The 18,292-nt window shown below is 51.2% G+C and overlaps 1 protein-coding gene across 3 annotated transcripts in view; it reads right to left on the bottom strand.

The window, feature by feature from the left end:
- EFR3B (EFR3 homolog B) overlaps positions 1–18,292 on the bottom strand; it is a 45,879-nt gene that overhangs the window by 14,054 nt on the left and 13,533 nt on the right. For all 3 annotated transcript variants that reach the window (XM_078773067.1, XM_078773068.1, XM_078773066.1), the window contains exons 5-12: positions 13,023–13,144; positions 12,644–12,793; positions 10,323–10,454; positions 9,852–9,930; positions 9,568–9,703; positions 8,239–8,397; positions 4,747–4,852; positions 4,599–4,650 (exon numbers count right to left, since the gene is read on the bottom strand). In XM_078773067.1, the coding sequence (XP_078629193.1) occupies positions 4,599–4,650; positions 4,747–4,852; positions 8,239–8,397; positions 9,568–9,703; positions 9,852–9,930; positions 10,323–10,454; positions 12,644–12,793; positions 13,023–13,144 (936 nt within the window). The remainder of the gene's footprint in view (positions 1–4,598; positions 4,651–4,746; positions 4,853–8,238; positions 8,398–9,567; positions 9,704–9,851; positions 9,931–10,322; positions 10,455–12,643; positions 12,794–13,022; positions 13,145–18,292) is intronic.

Here is an 18,292-nt window from a genome sequence, read left to right as displayed (position 1 = left end):
GTGGCCGGAACCGAATCGTTCGGCAAGCCGCTTGGCAAGCCGCTCGTTGAGCTGGGCAACGCACATGCGAGCGAGCTGAACGTCTCGGCCTGGACAAGCCGTCTGCGCTTGACGTCGACCAGGAGCCCATTAGCGCACAGGAAGTCCGCGCCAAGCAGTGCCATGGGCACGTCGGCGGTGACGAACGTCCATCGGAAAACCTGCCCTCCAAACCGCAGAGAGAGGCAGCGTTTTCCGTACGTACGGATGGGCGTCCCGTTCGCGGCAAGCAGCGTGGGGCCCCCACCTGCGGCGTGCTTGTCTGACGTGCCGGCGGGAATGACACTCACCTGTGCTCCCGTGTCGCACAGGTAACGGCGCCCGGAGAAGGTGTCCGTTATGAACAGCAGGCTGCTCGAACGGCCGGCGCTCATCGCCACAATTGAGCGCCGGCCCGGGCGTTTCCCGACCCGTTGAAGGAGCACGGCGGATGACACCGCCGAGCTTCGTGGCCGAACTTGGCGTGGAACCAGCACCAGGTGGTGGAGCTGGAGGAGCGCGGCTGGCTCCGCCAGGCCGGTGGAGTCGACGGGTTTCCCCGCGGTGGCGGTTTTCGCCGCGGCGGTGGGCGGGGCGTGGCGGCGTTCACGAGGTGCGTATCAGCATGCTGCTGAACCACAGCGTGCTGTAGAAGATGATGCTGTGGAACATCAGCGTGCTGTAGAAGATGATGCTGTGGAACATCAGCCTGCTGTAGAAGATGATGCTGTGGAACATCAGCGTGCTGTAGAAGATGATGCTGTGGAACATCAGCGTCGAAGGCCGTGACGGCCACGCCAACGCTCGCCCGCGTGTCCGAAGCGGCGAAGTACTTGTCCGCCTCGGCCGCCAATGCTCGGGGTTCCGTTAGCCCGGTCCCGGCCAACGCGAGGCGAACCTGCGCTGGAAGTTGGCGACGGAAAAGCGCCCGGAATAGCGAACCGGGGGCTTCGTCGCCCAACAGTGACAGCATATGGTCCATTCGGACCGACGGGCGCGTCTCACCGAGCTCGGGGAGATCCAGGAGGCGATCGGCCCGTGCGTCGTCCGTGAGGCCGAACGTGGCTAGGAGTAGCCGCTTGAGTGCCTCGTACTTGTGGCCGTCCGGTGGGTGGCGAAGGACGGACACAACTCGAGCGGCCGTGCCGGGCCCGAGGGAGGCGACGACATGGCAGTAGCGCAGGTCGTCGTTGGTGAGGCGCCGAAGCTGAAATTGGGCTTCGGCCTGGACGAACCAGACTTCGGCCTGAGCCTCCCAAAATTCCGGAAGTTTGACGAAGGCGGCCATGGCGATGGCGTCGCGTGTGGAAGGATCGCTCCGGCAGATCCAACGTCGAGGGTCACCAGTAAAGCGCGGCGTTACGCGCGCTGCTTGTGAGCAAGGAGGAAGCGGACAAGCGGTAACATATAAATGTCTTTATTGTAAGACTACACTGTAACACTGAACTCCTCCGGGCTGGTCGCCCGGTGTATATCATGAGGCCACGGCCACGCCTACCCCTCGGGCGTGGCCACCGCCCACTTCGTGCGTGGAATGATGTCACCACGCCAGTGGGCTTTTGTGTCCGCCACATGCGCATGTATAAAAATATCTAATTACATTAGAATGACTGCGGGTATTAATGGTGGGGAAGGGGAAAATTTAAGACTGCTCTGAGGGAATCAAGAGTCAGCCATAATGTGTGTGCTACATGCAGAAAGTGTATTGTGTTTTACTCAAATTACTCCCGACTGTTCAAGTAGACTGTCTACGTAACTTGGTTAAGTCGAATCAAAGGGCATTAAAGTTCAAATGTTTCGTTATTTTAACAGTATAAACGTGTACAGTGTTTTTTGTTGTACAAGTCGATACTTTTTGCCCCGGCAGTGCGGGCCTCGACTTGTTCTCAGAATCAACTTATCTATGCTTGAAGACATTGAATTGCATAAATGAAAAAAAAATTTGCAAAGTGCGATATTTTCTGAAATAAAATATCTCTGTTCATTTTAAACACCTTACAGAAATCATTGCCCGGAACATTTATTAATTGGTTGGAAAAAAAATTTTTAAACGTTCATCTGCTCACTGACGCGTGCGATATTATCCAATCAATAACGAGCACGCACTCACCAATTACGTTTGGTCCATCCCTCTCAATCCTAATCAAATAGGTGCATCCTTACTACTTCATCTCAAAATGCCTCCGATAAAGTCAGGCAAGTCGTACACGACAGCTTTTAAATGGGAAGTTGTTACGTTCGCCGAGGAAAACGGTGGAAATATGGCTGCGTACAGAAAATACGGTGTGATGGAGGATGTGCGTTCGCGATTTGACAAAATATAATGGGCTATGAGCAACAACAACAACAACATGCATTTTAAAGGCCATTTTCCCTGCTAGAGCGGGGGTTAGCCTTGCGGTCCCCATGACAATCTTCTCCATTTTGCCCTATTTTCTGCATCTCTCCCTGTTAACCCCCTTGCCCGCATTTCTTCATCCACCATCTTTAGCCAAGTCTTTCTCGGTCTTCCCCGTCCTCTACTTCCTTCAACATTCATTTCCATCACTCTTCTCAACCAGTCACTTTCATCCTTCCTCAACACATGACCAAACCATCTCAACCTGTTCCTCTTCACAGCATCAATCACAGGCTCTATTCCCATCATCTTTCGCAATTCATCATTTGTCTTCCTCTCTCTCAACGATACTCCGCACATCCACCGAACCATTCACATTTCCACCCTTTCCAGCCTTCGTTGCTGCTCTACGTTCATTACCCATGTCTCGCTCCCATAAACCATAACACTTCTCACACATGCAGCATACACCTTTCCCTTCAGCTTCAACGACACTCCCCTCATCATCAGCACGCGACTCAGTTCCCGAAACTTCTTCCATGCACATCTCACTCGAGCAACCGAGTGAGAGCGCGAGAGCGAGAGTTCTGTACGGGCTATGAGCGAGAGCTGAAAATGGTTTTGTAGCTCGTTTTAAATACTGCAGCTTTATCTGATAACAAACATTTTGAAAAACCATTTATGTTCCTAATTGCAAGAAAGTAGTTGAAATAAAATGCAGCAACAATTTCCAATTTCCAAGCTGGCCTCCAAAGCCAGTCGCCGACTGGGCATCCTCCGTCGTGCGAAGTCCTTCCTCGGCACACCTGAGCTCCTCACCACTTACAAGGCTTTCATCCGCAGCTCAATGGAATACTGTTCTCCCCTATGGGCTGGTGCTCCTGCCTCACACCTGGCTCGGCTTCACACTGTTGAATCCAAAGCTTTCAAAATCATTGGAATCTCCCGCGATGAAGCTATCTCTGAGGGCCTTTCACTCACTCACCGCAGGCAGGTAGGTGGTCTTTCTGTCTTCTACCGACTCCTCTCCGGCCTTGCTCCCCCAGCTCTCTCTGTGCTCTGTCCCCCAAATATTCCTACAGGCCGCACAAGATCTGCCAGCAACCCTCTGTTGGTTAAACTGCCGAAATCCCGGCTCTCTGCTCACCTTCACTCTTTCATTCCTCTTTTCTCCCGCCTGTGGAACAAACTCCCACACTCCCTTCAATCCCTCTCCTCCCTCCAGGTCTTTAAAACAGCTGTTCACCACCATCTCTTATCTTCCCCCATCCATAACCTTGATCTTTTCTACCCCCACTAATTCACCCCAGATCCACCTTGTTTGAAATTCCAACTTATTTCCTGGAAATCCTGGCAGTGTCCATATGTTTATACCTCTCCCACCCCCCCCCCTTCACATGCCTCCCCCCCTTCACATGCCTCCCCCCCTTCACATGCCTCCCCCCCAAAGCCCTCTCCCTCCCACAGATCTCTCGATGTCTCCATGTCTCTCGGTCCCTGCTCTCAAATGTTGTGTTTGTGTCCTTCCCCCTCTCTCCCCATCTTGTCTACCGCTCCCGATGTTATTTGTTTTATGTGTCTGTTTGTCTTTCTGTGTGATTAATGTTCGCTCTTTCACGAGCCTCGATCTTGTATACAAAAAAAAAAAAAAAAAAAAAAAAAAAAAAACAAAACAGCTCATTAATATACATGACCCAGGAATTTAGGATTTGGAACATATTATATACATGACCAAGGAACATATTTAGTACAGGAAGTACTTTAGGCAGCAATCGTGAGAAATGAACACCTCTATTGTTTATGCTGACAGTTTTTCTAACTACCGTAGTGGATCGAGCTTCGTCTCATCGATGAATGAAATAACGAAAAATGGGAAATTAGCCAATTCAACCGATACGCTGTAAAATACAGAAGATGTTCTGTATTACAATAAGCTATGCTACACAAAGGATTAAACACAAAGGTAAAACAGAGAAATTGAAAGGAAAATAAAAAATAAAATATTTTTATTTATTTGTTTTGTTGAAAAACATTTCTTGGTTTAGTTTTTGACATGCATGCCCACAGATCAATAAATTACTGATAACTGGGCTTCTATAATTAATTTACCAACTTTAAGGGAAAACAATAAAATGAAATTTAAAAAATTGAAATTCACGAACTGGCAGAAGTCATGTGATCAATACCGACAGCATACATAATGACTCCTTAGGCCTTAGCAAGACAGTACAGGCAAACCTACCCGCAGCAGGGAGCGAAGCAGTAATGTCTGAGTGAGCTCAGTGCTTCCACCCCTGTCAGAATCAGATGAAGGGGAGAGTAAATGAGATGTCATAGTTGACGTAGGAGAATAAGTGGTGGTGAAAACAAATCCGTAGTGCGTACCGTACCTGGGCACGTCTGGCATAAGGCGACTGCCTGGCAGTGGCATCTTACTCATAATGAAATGCATGATCTCTGAACGCTGGTAGTCGGGCAGGATGTCAGCGAAGGATCCTGGAGAAAGAAAACAACTAAGGAACGAATCAGTAAATTAATAAATAAATGGACAAACAAATAAACAAATGCAGAAAACTTATTGAAGTCGAGAAGATTTGTTTTCAAATAATGAACGCACCACCAATTAGAATAGCTTCCTGGAAATGCATGGCTCAGGTCTGACGTTTCGACCACAGAGGTGACTTCATCCAGGACTGTCCCGGATAAAGACCACTTCTTGAGCCTTGCCTTCTGGGCAGCCATCCTTGTTGGTAGTGTTCATTTTTGAAGATAAACAAAAACTTCAGTTTTATTTCACTCAGGATTATTACACTCCTTTGCATGTATGAAGTTGGTATCTTTACCATCAAAGCCTGATCTTTACATGGTCTCTGCATCCGCCAATTGGATTCATACAGCTACATGAAGAAGTAAATGTACTTTTATTTGCCAGATGTAGGGCGCCCCTTTATATGAACTTTTCTAGAGCATTACTTGGTTCCTCCTCAGAACACAAGGGTAGTCCAGCATGCACACGAGATTTTTTGAATGCTCCTTATTTTGTATTGTCTGGCATTTTCTACAGGCTTTGGAATGTCCTTTCTTTTCTATACTTTGCCACATGGCACATACCCTAATATAAAGGGGCCTTTTCTCTGCCCCTGGCATTTTCCCCCAATAATACAATGGGGGGGTACCTTACGTCATAAACCACATATGATACGATAAAATGAGAAAAAAGAAAATTAGAGAAAAAAAAATTACAAGCAGCAAATGCCATGAAAATACAGTGTATGTAGATATCCACTCGACAGCTTGCAAGCGTTGCAAAAATCAAAAACAAAAAAACACCGTTTAGAGGCCATTTTTCCCTGCAAAGCGGGGGTTGGCCATTTCGGGGACCGTGGTTGTTGTTGTTTTTTGGTCCCCTTTTTGAAGCAATGTTTTACGGCCGGATGCCCTTCCTGCCGCCAACCCTGTTTGTCGCCTTTTTACGATAAACAGGGAATTACCAGTGTACTGGTACTCAATTTGCCGACCTCGGAAGGATGACAGGCTGAATCAACGCCCCTGGCGTTAATTCAGCGATCGACCGGGATTCGAACCCAGGATTCTTGGATCCTAAGCTGGCACCCTAGCTGCTAGCCCAACACCAGGGACTCAAAAAAACAAAAAAAAATCAAAAATCAAAAACAGAATTAACATAAAAAGTTGTTTGCATTGAGAAATGGAAGTACCATCAACAGAGGATCATTTGCATTTCTCAATGCAAGTAAGGACTGCAAGCAGCCATCTCTCCCCCATACTGGTCTTCCATATCTCCTGCCATGATGTCAACTCAGCCAAGGAATTCTTCCACAGAAACCTGCTCTTCCTCTCATGTACAGATTCATCCCATCTCTTCTTCAATTATCCTGCCCTTCTTCCTGTACATGGCACACTGAATCCTGTGGTGAGGCAGATGCTCTGAAACAACTTGCCTTCTCTTCCTGGAAGACAAATATGACCAAGGGCAATTTCCATGCATTCCAAAAAGTCCACAACAAGTGCGTGTCCATTCGGGAGGGCCAGAAAACAACATCTGTCCAACCTCAAGAATGAACTTTCAAATTTGTCTCCCTCCTCTAAAACCTTGTGGTACCTTGTTAAGTCTGTCTCTGGAGTACACTCCATTCCATCCCTTCCCTCTCTTCAAATGGCACCATACCAACTCCGCTTGTGAGAAGGCTGAATGCCTCAATTCCATGTTTGCTTCCAAATCCTGTCCCCAAACCCTCATTCTCAATACCCATCCTTCCCTGTTGTATCCAACTGCTCCTGGTCTGTATCTTTTGCACATGAAAAGGTAGAGAAGTTTCTTTCAACCCTCGACTCTGACTGTGATGCTGGACTGGACGGCATCAGCTCACGTGTCGTAAAAACCGGCTCTGCTGCTATTGCACATCCTCCCTCTGCCCTTTTCACTCTATCATTTGCCGTAGGTCATCTTCTACAAGCTTGAAAATCCACCAACATAACTGCATTATATAAAAGAGGTGCAAGAACGGATCCCCTTAACTACAGGCCTATCAGCTTACATCCAATCATCAGCAAGGTCATGAAATCCATCATTGCATTTGATGTGAAATAGTTCCTTTTCTCAAACAATCTCATCTCAGATCACCAATTTAGCTTCATAACATGTCACTCCACCTTGGACATACTGCTTCTACTCACCCAACAATGGATGGAGGCCCTCAGTGTCAGAAATGAAATCAGGGCTGTCTCTCTGGACATATCGTGCCTTTGATACAGTCTGTCATCCAGCCTTACTCTCCAATCTCTGTGCCTATGGCATCCAAGGCCAACGCCACACATGACTAACTGACTTCCTCCACTCTCGTAGTCAATGTGTGACTCTCAACGGAATCCTTTCATCTCCTCTCTCTCTCTGTCAAGCACTACTGGGTCCACTCTTAATCCTGATCTTCTTAAATGATCTGACACTCTGGAAAATCCTCTCTATATCTTTGCTGATGACCCCACCCTCTGCCATGACACACCTCATCCTTCAGACAGGCAGTTCCCCTTCCATCTTGCCAAAATCACAAGCTGGTCAAACAGTTCGAATAAGTCTTTCAATCCTGACTAGTCTCACACCCTCACTATCTCTCTCTGGAAAGACCATGTGCACCCCCCTCCCCCACTCCCGCTATCTACTTTCTCAATAGAGCTCGAGGAAATTCAGTCATTCAAACTTTTGGGTCTCACCATCAGGCCTGATCTTTCTTGGGCAAATCACATTTCAAAGTTGGCCTCCAAAGCCAGCCCCCAACGGGTGCAAAGTCCTTCCTTGGCACACCTGAATTCCCATACACCTATGAGGCAGCTTGATGGAGTACCCTTTGGGCCGTCTCCCCTGCCTCCCATCTTGCTCAGCTTGATGCCGTGGAATCCAAGGCCTTCAAGACTATTGGAATCTCCCATGATGAAGCCGAGTCTATTACTACGCCATTGCAGACAGGTTGGTGGTCTCTATGTTTTTGACAACCTCCTTTCCGGTCTTGCACCATCTGCTATTTCTGTGCTGTGCTGTGGCTCCAACCCCCACCCCCCCCCCCCACCTCACCCCCCAGGTTTCTGCAGGGTACACACGGACCACTATCAACCCCCTACTGGAGAAACTACCCAAATCCAGGATAACAGCTCACCTCCACTCATTCGTTCCTTTTTTTCCCCACCTGTGGAAGCAACTTCCACATTCTCTTCAATCTTATTCTTCCCCCCAGGTCTTCAAGATTTTGACCCAAATCCAAAGCCATGATATTTTCAATCCTCGTTAACCCCAGCCCTATCCTCTTCCACGAGCCTTGGCTATGCATTCAAAAAAAGAAACAATAAAAGACGGCATTATTGAAAGTTACCGATGGTCGTGACGAGAGACTCCTGGAACATCTGCTCTTCTTGCACTGAATAAGCATTGAGGCTAGACCGTGGGTCTGGGCCACTTGACTGGAGCTGATAGTCCACACTGAGCCTGAGATGTCGAAGCAGTGTGTTGAACACTTCCAAGACAGTCGGTCCTAAAAGGACAATAGGAGTGAATCATGAGTGAGAGTGAGAGTGAGAGTGAGAGAGAGAGAGAGAGAGAGAGAGAGAGAGAGAGAGAGAGAGGAGAGAGAGAGAGAGAGAGAGAGAGAGAGAGAGGGAGGGAGAGAGAGAGAGAGAGAGAGAGAGAGAGAGAGAGTGTGAGAGAGAGAGAGAAAATGCAATAGATAAAAACAGCCCTGTGGGGGACTGACCGTTATTTCCCCAAGGTTTCTGAGATCTTTAAATATATTACCTGAATTTGAGGCGAGAGGAGGCAGATCCGGATGGGGGAACACAATCCCATGAGACCTTACTGTTCTGATGTATCATACCAAATTTGGTCCATATTGATCATGTAGTTTGTGAGGAAAATATGTTTTAATGAATACGAGGGATTAGTGGAAGGAGGGAGCCCGTGGCCACCTTTCCAAGGGTGGTACAGCCATGGTGAGCAAAACTTAAGGTTAGGACATGGTCCTGATGCCTCGTGGAGTGTTTGGTCTGGATCTGTCTAGCAGTTTCTGAGAAGAAGATTTTTGAATGAACTACCAATATCTTGGGCAAACCCCCCTTTAATCCCAACAAAATGAGTGGATCCGGATAGGGAGCACAACCCATGAGACCTTACTGTCCTAATGCATTGTACAAAATTTGGTCTATAATCGTTCAAGTACCTAGTTGTTGAGATGATGTTTTAGTGAAAATGAGGGATTCAGGGAGGAGGCCTGTGGACCCCTTTCCAGGGAAGATAAGATCATGAGGAGCACAACTAAATATTAGGGCATGGTCCTGATGCCTCATGGCGAGTTTGGTCTGGATCTGTGTAGCGGTTTCTGAGAAGAATATTTTTGAATTAAATACCAATATTTGTGGCAAAACCCCCATATCACCCCTATATAATCCGGCGCATCTGGATGGGGAGCACCACCCAATGAAACCTTGCTGCCCTGATGCATCATACCAAATTTGGTCCATATCGGTCAGGTAGTTTGTGAGATGTTTGAGTCAAATGTTAATGGACATACGTAGGTACGTACGGCCGGAAACGGGAGCCACTCAGGTTATTTTGGAGAAATTCCAAAATAACCTAAAAATAAACAAACTTTAAAAAATGTTTGAAGTTGAATATTTCACAAGAAATGTAGACTCAAGAATGCGGTTACCAATGGACCCGCTGGCAGCAATGATCACTGCTTCAGTGAAAGCTTGCACCACACCGGCACGGACGGTTGCCACCTCTCGTCCATGCAGGTCCAAATGGCTCAGTAGTTGCTGGATCACCAAGTGGTAGTGCTGAGGCTGAGGAAGGCAACAGGGTTGAAATCTCACCAGATCTACTGAAATAAATCCCTATCTTAACCTTGACAAACTCTGCTATGTCTCTCACTTGGGAAAATAAAAAGAAAGAGAATGTATATATTTATTCAATCCACTCAAAGAACCATACCGGTATGGAATACATGACGATCTTAAAGCATCGCACGGCAAATGTGTTAGATACCCAGAGCTTGTGGTTGTCCAAGTGTCTGTTGGTACCGCATGGTACAAGGAAGACAACACAACGTCACCCTGTTAAAACTGAGATGAATGACAATCAAGTACCTGCAAATTATCACAAACAATTTATTTACTTGCTCTTCAATGAGCCTCTGTGATGTAGAGAAAATAAATAAATAAAACGTTCATATTGAAGATTTAATCAAATCTAACTGCATTTCCTGAGACAATGTGCAACAGACAGGGTGACGACAATTTATTTTAAAGCTAATTAATTTAATTCTGCCCGTAACAAATCTGAACAACAGACAGTTCATACAATGGTAACCCAATCAGTGATGATGATCTTTGCTGGCTCTAAATAAAAAAATATATTAAAAAAACATTCCCTTTTCTCCCACCCCAGATGTGCATCCCTCACGTGAGGATGGGCTGAACAACACTGTGGATGGTCCCATATGCAGAGCGTGACAACAACTCCCGAAGGCAATTCTCAGCCAGACAGGCCGGGTTCTCAGCACGCTCGGGTAACTGCAGCGGAGATGGGGAACGGCTAGGATTGTGGGAAAAAGTGAGATTAGTAAGCAATAGGTTGTAAATTTCATCATTAACCACTATTTTTCGCAACCCTGCTCGAATCCTTATCACGTTTACAGCACCGGGCGGTGATTTTGCATCATTTTAGAAGGTTGGTCATGAGTGATCATGAACATCATTAGTGCACTTCTGTCATTTTTTTTCATGTTGTGCATATGGAAAAATCCCTATGATAGCTTCATTATAAATGTAACTTGACTACGGTATCAGGCTTTATACTAGTCAAATTCGATTTATAAGTGAAGTGTGAGGTCGACTACCATGCCTCATTAGGATCCCACCTGACCTACAATAGCAGCAGCTCTATCCTTTAAAAACCTTTTGTATTCTACCCATCGTTGCTACTTTTGTACCATTATGGATCCACTACCATACTAATGACAAGTGGAGGAGTTTGTGACAATTGGCATAATCTCTCTTCGACTCCATATTTGTTCCAATTCAAAGCCATGTTGAGCAGTCAGGAATGAATGCAATAATTGCTCACCACTTCAAAAACATTTTACTGCAATTTCTCCGCCTCACCCTCTCTTTCAAAACTCCCCCCTCATCCTCTCTTTCAAAACTCCCCCCTCATCCTCTCTTTCAAAACTCCCCCCTCATCCTCTCTTTCAAAACTCCCCCCTCATCCTCTCTTTCAAAACTCCCCCCTCATCCTCTCTTTCAAAACTCCCCCCTCATCCTCTCTTTCAAAACTCCCCCCTCATCCTCTCTTTCAAAACTCCCCCCTCATCCTCTCTTTCAAAACTCCCCCCTCATCCTCTCTTTCAAAACTCCCCCCTCACCCTCTCTTTCAAAACTCCCTCCTCATCCTCTCTTTCAAAACTCCCCCCCCCCTCATCCTCTTTCAAAACTCCCCCCCCCCACATCCTCTCTTTCAAAACTCCCTCCTCACCCTCTCTTTCAAAACTCCCCCCTCATCCTCTCTTTCAAAACTCCCCCCTCATCCTCTCTTTCAAAACTCCCCCCTCATCCTCTCTTTCAAAACTCCCCCCTCATCCTCTCTTTCAAAACTCCCCCCTCATCCTCTCTTTCAAAACTCCCCCCTCATCCTCTCTTTCAAAACTCCCCCCTCACCATCTCTTTCAAAACTCCCCCCTCACAAGCTGATCAAACACATGGAACATGTTTTTCAATCCTAACAAATCCCACACTCTCACCATGTCCTTCTGAAAAGACCATCTGGAAAACCCTCCCATCTACTTTCTCAACAATCCTCTCAATTAAATTCTGTCACTGAAGCTTTCGGGTCTCACTATCTGCCATGATCTTTCCTGGGAAAACCACATTTCCAAGCTGGCCTCCAAAATTGGGCATCCTCCGTCATGTGAAGTCCTTCCTTGGCACAACTGAGCTCCTCACCACCTACAAAGCTTTCACCCGCAACTTGATGGAGTACGCTCTCCCCTCTGGGCTGGTGCTTCTGCCTCACACCCAACTCAGCTTCACGCTGTAGAAACCAAGACTTTTAGATTCATTGGAATCTCCTGCGATGAAGGTGATTCTGAGGGCCTTTCACTCTGTCACCGCAGGCAGGTTGGCAATCTTTCTATCATCTACTAACTCCTCTCGGGCCATGCAACCCCTGCTGTCTCTGAGCCCTGTCCCCCAAATATTCCTGCAGGACGCACAAGATCTGCCAGCAACCCTCTTCTGGTGAAACTGCCAAAATCTCGGCTCTCTGCTCATCTTCACTCGTTCATTCCTCTTTACTCCCGCTTCTGGAACAAACTCCCACAATCTCTTCAATCCCTCTCCTCCCTCCAGGTCTTTAAAACAGCTGCTCACCACCATCTCTTATCTTCCCCCATCAAAAGCATGATCTTTTGTACCCTCATTAATCCACCCTAAATCCAACTCCTTCAACTTCCCCATTTTCTTTCCTTAAAGCCCCTGTAGTTCCCATCTTGCCCCAGCCCTCTCCCTTCCACAGATCTCCTGATGTCCCTGTTCTCCACTGTTGTTGTGCTTCCGTCTCTATTCCCCTCTTGTCTTCCGCTCCCTTTATTATATGTTCTATGTGTTAGCTTTTACACAAGCTTTGACCTAGTATACAAAAAAAGGATGGTCGCACAATGAGAAAACAAAATTCCTCCGGAACGTTCGGCTGAGAGGGGCAGGGGGGGGGGGGGAAGGTGGACGCACCTCTCAGCTTCATCTGCCTGTTGCATGTTGAAGAGCAGTGAGGGTACAATCTTGTCCATGTACTGTACCTCCCAGATGTTCCCCTGGAGCTCATCCTGTACCGTTTTCCGCAGGATTCCCTGTAGCCCCTTGATACCGGCAATGCGGACACTGGGCATGTGCACACGCACATCACATACCATCATCACAACCTTACAACCCCAATCAACGATAGAGGTCACTCATGTTTTTAATCCTGCTTTTTCTTCTCCACCCCCCAATTCCCTCACAAAGCAACTTCAAACCCATGACTGAGCAAGAGACGTTTCCCAAATAAGGTAGAAATTATTGTTGGCAGTTAAGCAGCAAGGCATGCTCTGGACTGGTGAACAATGCCCACCTGTTGCATGTTTCTGGGTCATCATACACCTGGTGGCTCATGGAGCTGAACTTGCAGACAAAAAAGTCGTAACTGCGATGGTAAGATGGAGTGTCTTCTTCGATGTTTGCAAACTTCACAAACTGCAGGATACACATCATGCCAAGAAACCTACATCATGTTTACTCCCACCAGGGAGTAATGCATTCGATTGTGTCCGTCAGTGTGTGTGTTCGTATGTTCGTGAACAAGATATCTGGAAAAGTTCTGAACGGATTTGGATGGAAGTTGGTGGGATTATTGCCCTTGGGATAAGGAAGAATTGATTAGTTTTTGGTGAAGCTCAGGATATTATTCCGGATCCAGGAATTTTTTGAAGGATTTTTTACCATTGGAAGACAGGGCTCATTTTTTTTAACATTATCTTCTATATATTCTATATTTAACATTGTGATATGAAAATAGTTTTCATATTTGTTGTAAATGTAGTTTAAACTCGTGGTTATGCGTTAGAGTGGTGTATTTTGTTAGCAGCGTCGTCTTCAAGGTTCTTTTTTTTTTTCTAATAGACATTCTGTCATTTTAAAACCACCAAAGTGTGTATTAGGTTTCCCCGTTTCATAAAATGTATCGTTTGATACGTATAATGCTTTAAAACTGTTGTTTTTTTTTTTTGTTTTTTTTACCTCAGAAGAGATATCAACATTTACCTCAGCGAATGTCAATCGCGGTGTCAGTATTTGATGAACATATAAAGACTTAGGTGAGTTATAATTGTGACAAGCATGTGCACGGGATTCCTCCCAGAAGAATGAGTGGTCGCATTAGCTTGTACGACTTAAAATGAGCGAGTTTTGTTTTGACGTTTCGGCCGGTTTTACATGTTGTATCCCTAAGGAATGAAACGAACGTTTTTCTGGCTTACATTTTTATTTGAAGTTGTAGCGGTTCCCGCTGAATGTACACAATCGCCTTGCACCTGCCAGGACGCGGCCAGGGCGTGATCGTCATGCCAGGCTCGTCCGGACGGGCCCAGACGCGCCTCTCCTGGGCATGCCCGGACTCGCTGTTCCCGGGCACGCCCGAACCTCCCGGGCACGCCCGGTCTCATCTTTCCCGGGCGTGCCCGCTCTCGCCTTTCCAGGGCTCGCCCAGAGCGCCCGGGCACGCCCAGCCTCGACTTGCCAGGCCGCGTCCAGGACGCCCGGGCATGTCCAGACTCGCCTTTCCAGGGCTCGCCCAGAGCGTCCGGGCATGCCCGCTCTCGCCTTTCCAGGGCTCGCCCAGAGCGCTAGGGCACGCCCAGCCTCGACTTGCCAGGCCGCATCCAGGACGCCCGGGCATGTCCAGACTCGCCTTTCCAGGACTCGCCCTTGACACCCGGGCATGCCGGGTCTCGGTTTTCCCGGGCAAACGCCCAGGCATAAATGTGTATATATATTGCTGCCCGATAAACGGGCTTTGGAGAATACCTGAGCTGTTTTGTTTCAATAAAGCAACTCGGACGAATTCCGTTTTTGGTCGCGTCAATTCTTTCGACTCGCGTTGGAGCTCAGCTCCTTCACTGGTGACCTACCGACATGGACACGGCAGTGACTATTAAACTGCCTACCTTCTGGGAGGCTCACGCAGCTGTTTGGTTCGCCCAGGCGGACTCCCAGTTCGCCCTGCGAGGCATCATCGCGGACGACACCCGCTTCCACCACGTCGTGGCAGCGCTCGGTTCCGCCACCGCGGCCCGCGCCCTGAGCCTCCTCGAGCACCCGCCGGCTGCCAACAAGTATGACGCGCTGAAGACGCTCCTCCTCGACGCTTTCGCCCTCTCACCGGCGGCATGCGCACGGCGCCTGCTCGACTTGCCCGAGCTCGGCAACACGCGCCCGTCCGAGCGCATGGACTATATGCTCTCGTTGCTCGGTGAGCACTCTCCGGATTTTCTGTTCCGCGAGCTGTACCTTCGCCAGCTGCCTCACCCGGTACGCCTCGCCCTGGCTGGCACGTCGATCACCGATCCCCGCGCCCTCGCCAGGGAAGCCGATAAGATCTCCTCGGCGGGCCAACACATCGGCGCGGCTACCTGGAGCCTGCCGCCGTCCGAGGCGACGCCCACGACGCCCGAGCACCCTGCGCGGTTGGAGGCCGAACTGCCGGTGCAACTGGCGGTCGCCACGCCATGCCGACCGCTTCCGACACGACGGCCGGGGCCTCCACCTGACGAGGCGTGGTGTTATTACCACGCCAGGTTCGGACACAAGGCTCAGACGTGCCGACCCCCGTGCACTTTCGGCAAGTCGGGAAACGGCGGGGCCGGCGTTCATTCCCAGCCATGAGCGCCGGCCACTCGGGCAACTTGCTTTTTATTCGGGACAAAGCGTCCGGGCGGCGTTTCCTTTGTGACACCGGCGCCCAACTGAGCGTCATACCTGCCTCCGAGCAGGACAGGCGGGACGCCGTTTGCGGCCCCTCTTTGGTCGCTGCTAATGGCTCGGCCATACGCACTTTCGGCCCGCGCGACGTCACCCTCTGCTTCGGCAGCCAGGGCTTTCAGTGGACCTTTGTGACCGCCTGCGTCCCCATGGCTTTGCTGGGCGCCGACTTCCTCTGCGCGCACGGGCTGCTGGTCGACGTCAAACGTCGTCGCCTTGTCAACGCCGAGACCTTCAGCTCCCTGGCGTGCACGATGAGCAGCTCCGCGCCGACCGAACTGGCGTGCGCCCTCCCGACGGCGAACGAGTTCGCTCGCCTGCTCGTGGAATTCCCGGCCCTCACGCGGCCGACGTTTTCGGCCGTCGCAGTGCGGCATGGGATCGAGCACCACATACCCACTACGGGCCCGCCGGTCTACGCCAAGGCCCGCCGCCTCGACCCGGCCAAGCTCGCCGTGGCAAAGGCCGAGTTCGACGCGTTGGAGCACCTCGGCATCGTGCGGCGCTCTAATAGCACGTGGGCCTCACCACTGCACATCGTGCCAAAGCCGGGGGGCGGATGGCGCCCGTGTGGCGACTACCGCCGCCTCAACGACGCTACCACCCCCGACAGGTACCCGATCCCGAACATCCAGGACTTTTCCGCCCGTTTGGCGGGACGGGTCATATTTTCCAAAATTGACCTGATACGGGGATACCACCAGGTACCTGTCCGGGCGGCCGACGTCCCGAAGACGGCCGTCATCACGCCGTTCGGCCTGTTCGAATTTTTGAGGATGCCGTTTGGCCTCAAAAACGCGGCCCAGGCGTTCCAGCGCTTAATGGATGGTGTGCTGTGCGACCTGCCATTTCTTTTCGTCTATCTGGACGACATCCTCGTCGCCAGCACGTCCCGCGCCGAGCACCTCCTCCACCTCCGAACACTGTTCGGTCGCCTCAGCGAGCACGGCTTAATTGTCAACCCGGCCAAATGCCACTTCGGCACGACGACCGTTGACTTTTTGGGCCACCGCATAACCAAGACCGGGGCCGTGCCGCTGCCGACCAAGGTCGAGGCCATCACCACGTTCCCGCGTCCCCGTTCCATCAAGGCCCTACAAGAGTTCCTCGGCATGGTGAATTTTTATCACCGATTCGTGCCCCGCGCTGCTCAGCTCATGCGGCCCCTTTACGAGGCCCTCCGGGGCAAGCCAGCCAAGCATGACATCGTTTGGTCCGCGGCCATGGACGCGGCCTTCGCGAGCGCAAAACGGGCCCTCGCCGACGCAACGCTGCTGGCTCACCCGGTGCTCAACGCGCCCATCGCCCTCACTACGGACGCCTCCAACTACGCGGTGGGCGCCGTCCATGAACAATGGGTGGACGGGGTTTGGCAGCCACTCGCTTTTTTCAGCCGGCAGCTCCGGCCGAACGAGTTAAAATACAGCACTTTTCGACCGCGAGCTGATCGGTCTATTCCTGGCCGTTCGCCATTTCCGACACCTCCTGAAGGGCCACCCGTTCACGGCTTTCGTCGACCACAAGCCGTTGGTCTACGCAATGGCCAAAGTCACGGAACCGTGGTCGGCCCGCCAGCAGCGCCACCTCTCCGCCGTGTCGGAATTCACCACGGACATCCGGCACGTCGCCGGCAAAGACAACGCCATGGCCGACTGTCTTTCTCGGGCCAGCGCGAACGCGGTCCACCTCGGCGTGGACTTCGCGCTCATGGCGGCCGACCAGACCACCGACACCTCGGTGCAGGCCCTCCGGGCGGCGGACACGGGCCTCCACCTGGCCGACATCCCCTTCGCGGGCACCGTCCTGCTCTGCGACATCTCCCAGGTCCAGCCTCACCCCATTGTGCCCGTTTCCTGGCAGCGCCGCATCTTCGCCTCCATCCACGGCCTTTCTCACCCGGGCCGGAAAGCTTCTCAGAAGCTGGTGTCGGCGCGTTTCGTCTGGCACGGTCTTCGACGGAACGTCCGCGACTGGGCCAACGCCTGCACGGCCTGCCAGCGGGCCAAGGTCCACCGCCACACCCAGGCCCCGCTAGCACCTTTCACCATGCCTGCACGGCGTTTCGACCACGTCCACGTGGACCCGGTGGGTCCCCTGCCCATCGCGGGGGTTCACCCACCTGCTCACCATGGTGGATAGGACCACCAGGTGGCCGGAGGCCGTGCCCCTCACCTCCACCACCACCGCTGACGTGGCGCAGGCGATCATCGCCACCTGGGTTCATCACGGTTCATCACGCCCAGCCTCACGCCTCACCCCAGCCCCAGTACGCTTCGGCGCACATCTCGTCCGACCGCGGCCCACAGTTCACGTCCGAACTTTGGGGCGCGGTCGCCCGCTCGTTGGGGGTCACGCTGCACCGCACCACGGCCTACCACCCCCAAGCCAACGGGTTGTGCAAGCGGTTTCACCGCTCCATGAAGGCCGCACTCATGGCCGGCCTTCAGGACGACGGTTGGACCGACCGGCTGCCGTGGGTCCTTTTGGGCCTCCGCACGGCCCCCAAGGAGGACCTCCGGGCGTCCGCCGCCGAGCTCGTCGACGGCCAGCCGCTCCGCGTCCCGGGCGAGTTCGTGCCCGACGCTACCAGTCCCTGGTCCACCGCACACCAGCGCTCGGACCTCCAGGAGGCCACCCGCCGAATTGCCCCCGTGCCGACGTCCCGCCACGGTGGCCCCCAGTCCTACGTCCCCCCGGCGCTTCGCACAGCGGAGTACGTCTTTGTGCGTCATGACGCGCACCGGGGGCCACTCCGGCCGCCGTACGACGGGCCCTTCCGGGTCCTGCGACGGGGCGACAACTCCTTCGTCGTCGACGTCGGCGGCCGGTCGGACCGGATCTCTGTGGACCGCCTCAAACCGGCGC

The sequence above is a fragment of the Myxine glutinosa genome, chromosome 2 (genome assembly GCF_964187855.1).
Source record: "Myxine glutinosa chromosome 2, kmMyxGlut1.1, whole genome shotgun sequence".
In the NCBI taxonomy this organism is placed as follows: Eukaryota; Metazoa; Chordata; class Myxini; order Myxiniformes; family Myxinidae; genus Myxine; species Myxine glutinosa.
This window is presented reverse-complemented; position numbering and strand designations above follow the sequence as displayed.